Source organism: Rhagoletis zephyria, unplaced genomic scaffold, assembly GCF_001687245.7.
Source record: "Rhagoletis zephyria isolate East Lansing unplaced genomic scaffold, Rhagoletis_zephyria_1.1 Rzeph_scaffold_02819, whole genome shotgun sequence".
In the NCBI taxonomy this organism is placed as follows: Eukaryota; Metazoa; Arthropoda; class Insecta; order Diptera; family Tephritidae; genus Rhagoletis; species Rhagoletis zephyria.
In genome coordinates this window covers 67,773-69,706 of record NW_016159903.1, presented here as the reverse complement: position 1 = coordinate 69,706, position 1,934 = coordinate 67,773, and the positions used below count along the sequence as shown (strand labels likewise).

The window sequence follows — 1,934 nt, the reverse complement described above, 5'->3', positions numbered from 1 at the left end:
TAAAGGGCGAGGAAAACGCCCTTATTCCTGATAATATGAACGTTTCAAACGTTCCATATTTAAATTGGGCCCCACTTGTATCAACTTACGTCGAGCACACATTTACAGCCCGATTCTGTGCACTTGACAAATTATCAAAATATTGATAATTTATCAAGATTTTTATCAAGCAAGAAGTTTTTTGTTATTCTTTGGCAATCTTGATAAAACTTAAAGCTTCAGAGTGCAGCGCTTTTCCCCACACGTGTGGTGAACAATTTAATGAAACAGAAACAGCTGATTTCTGTTTACTTTATGTTATTCACGAAATGGATTCTGCTACAACGTAACTATTTCACATATTGTTCATTATTTGTTGTAAAATAATATTTAACTTAATATTAAAATTAATTTACAGGGAATCAAAACACGACCGTGCTACTCACGAGCAACTTGAGCTATACGTTGCGTTTTGCCAGGCACACCCAGAAATTGGCACTGGAAAAAATTGGCCAAAGTCGCCTCCGCAAATGCAAGACTTGTGGAAGCAACTGGCAGAGGAGTTGAATTCTAGCAGAGGACCAACACGTACTGCGGCTAAATGGAAAGAGGTAACTTTCCTCATATTAGTTACATTTTTTTATATTTGATGCAACGCTTTTATACATATGTATATAGACGTTGGGTGTGTGGAAGAGTCAACTACGCACGCGGGCAAGGCGGCTGAAAATGAGCCAGAGGCTGACTGGAGGAGGACCAAGCTGCAAGCCGATGAGCGACTTTGAGGAAAAGGCTTTAGCCACATTTGGATCTGCAGCTGTTGATGGGGTGAAGACCATTCAGAGCTTTGGGTTGACATATTCGCTTGAGCCTTTGTCAGTTGAGGGCCCAATATCACCTGAAAGCACATCTTCTTTGGACAGTCCTCAGCCACCATGCAGTCCATTACTAATACCGCTAAAGCTAGTAGAACCGTCAAGCCCAGGACAACCGCCAAGCCCAGGACAACGGCTTAGCACAGAAATATCAGCAAATCCCGCATCATCTCCATGTTCATCGCTAAGCTTGGAAAATCATATACCTTTTTTTATTGTATTACAACATATTTATGTATGTACATATATTTTTGTGCATTTTTTAATTACTTTTTATTCTTATTAAGGATGCTCGCACATCGCGGCTATCACGGGGTGAGCGGTCTAAATTAATTAGCACTTTGATAGCAAACATTTCAAAGAGGAATGCTGCTGAGGACGAAAAGCAACGCATTGAAAATGAAAGGCGTGAAGAGCACCGGGAGATGACGCAGACCATCCAAGGTCTAACCAATACTGTCGCAGAACTTGTGAATGTTCTTANCATGCATACAACTAAACTTACTGCTTCGACATTTATACTGTAGAACCCTTTCCTATTTAAATATAAATTAAGAGGACGGTCAACATTATTTGATGGTGGAGCAACAATAGCAATATGCGTGCAGTCAATTGCTCCTATTGTGCTTTTTATGCCAAATTTTCTAAAAAATCAAGAATAAAATTCATATAGCTTAACTTAAATCGTGCTTTTTCAATTTTCTTTAATACATACCCTGTTTTTACAAAAGTTTCTTCCTCAGCCGAACTGGGAAAATTTATTTCTCCTTCCTTCACCTTTACAATAAGCTTTGCCACAGCCCGCAAACTTCTGGAAAAAGACAACTGACTCATTGGCAAGTTGAAGTTGTTGCCTACACATTTTTGGTATGAGCCGTGCCCAAAGAAGTTTAAAGCTGACAAAACTCTTATAGTTAAGGAAAGTGACGTTTTTTGGCTATCATGTGGGGCCAGTTCATCAATGAGACGACGGCAAATTTCACGTGTCAAACGAAAATTTTCCATAAACGTTTTATCACTCAACGAAAATGGATCACTATCATCTTGTAAACTTCTTAAGTAACGCGCGCGATCTCTATT

General features: G+C 39.3%; 1 protein-coding gene across 1 annotated transcript; it reads left to right on the top strand.

The window, feature by feature from the left end:
• Positions 1-308: 308 nt before the first annotated feature.
• On the top strand, positions 309-1,381 carry LOC108367795 (uncharacterized). The gene is made up of 4 exons (XM_017622492.1): positions 309-325; positions 398-590; positions 658-1,071; positions 1,142-1,381. Exons 1-4 carry the CDS (start codon positions 309-311, stop codon positions 1,379-1,381), a joined length of 864 nt encoding a protein of 287 aa, XP_017477981.1.
• Positions 1,382-1,934: the final 553 nt, after the last annotated feature.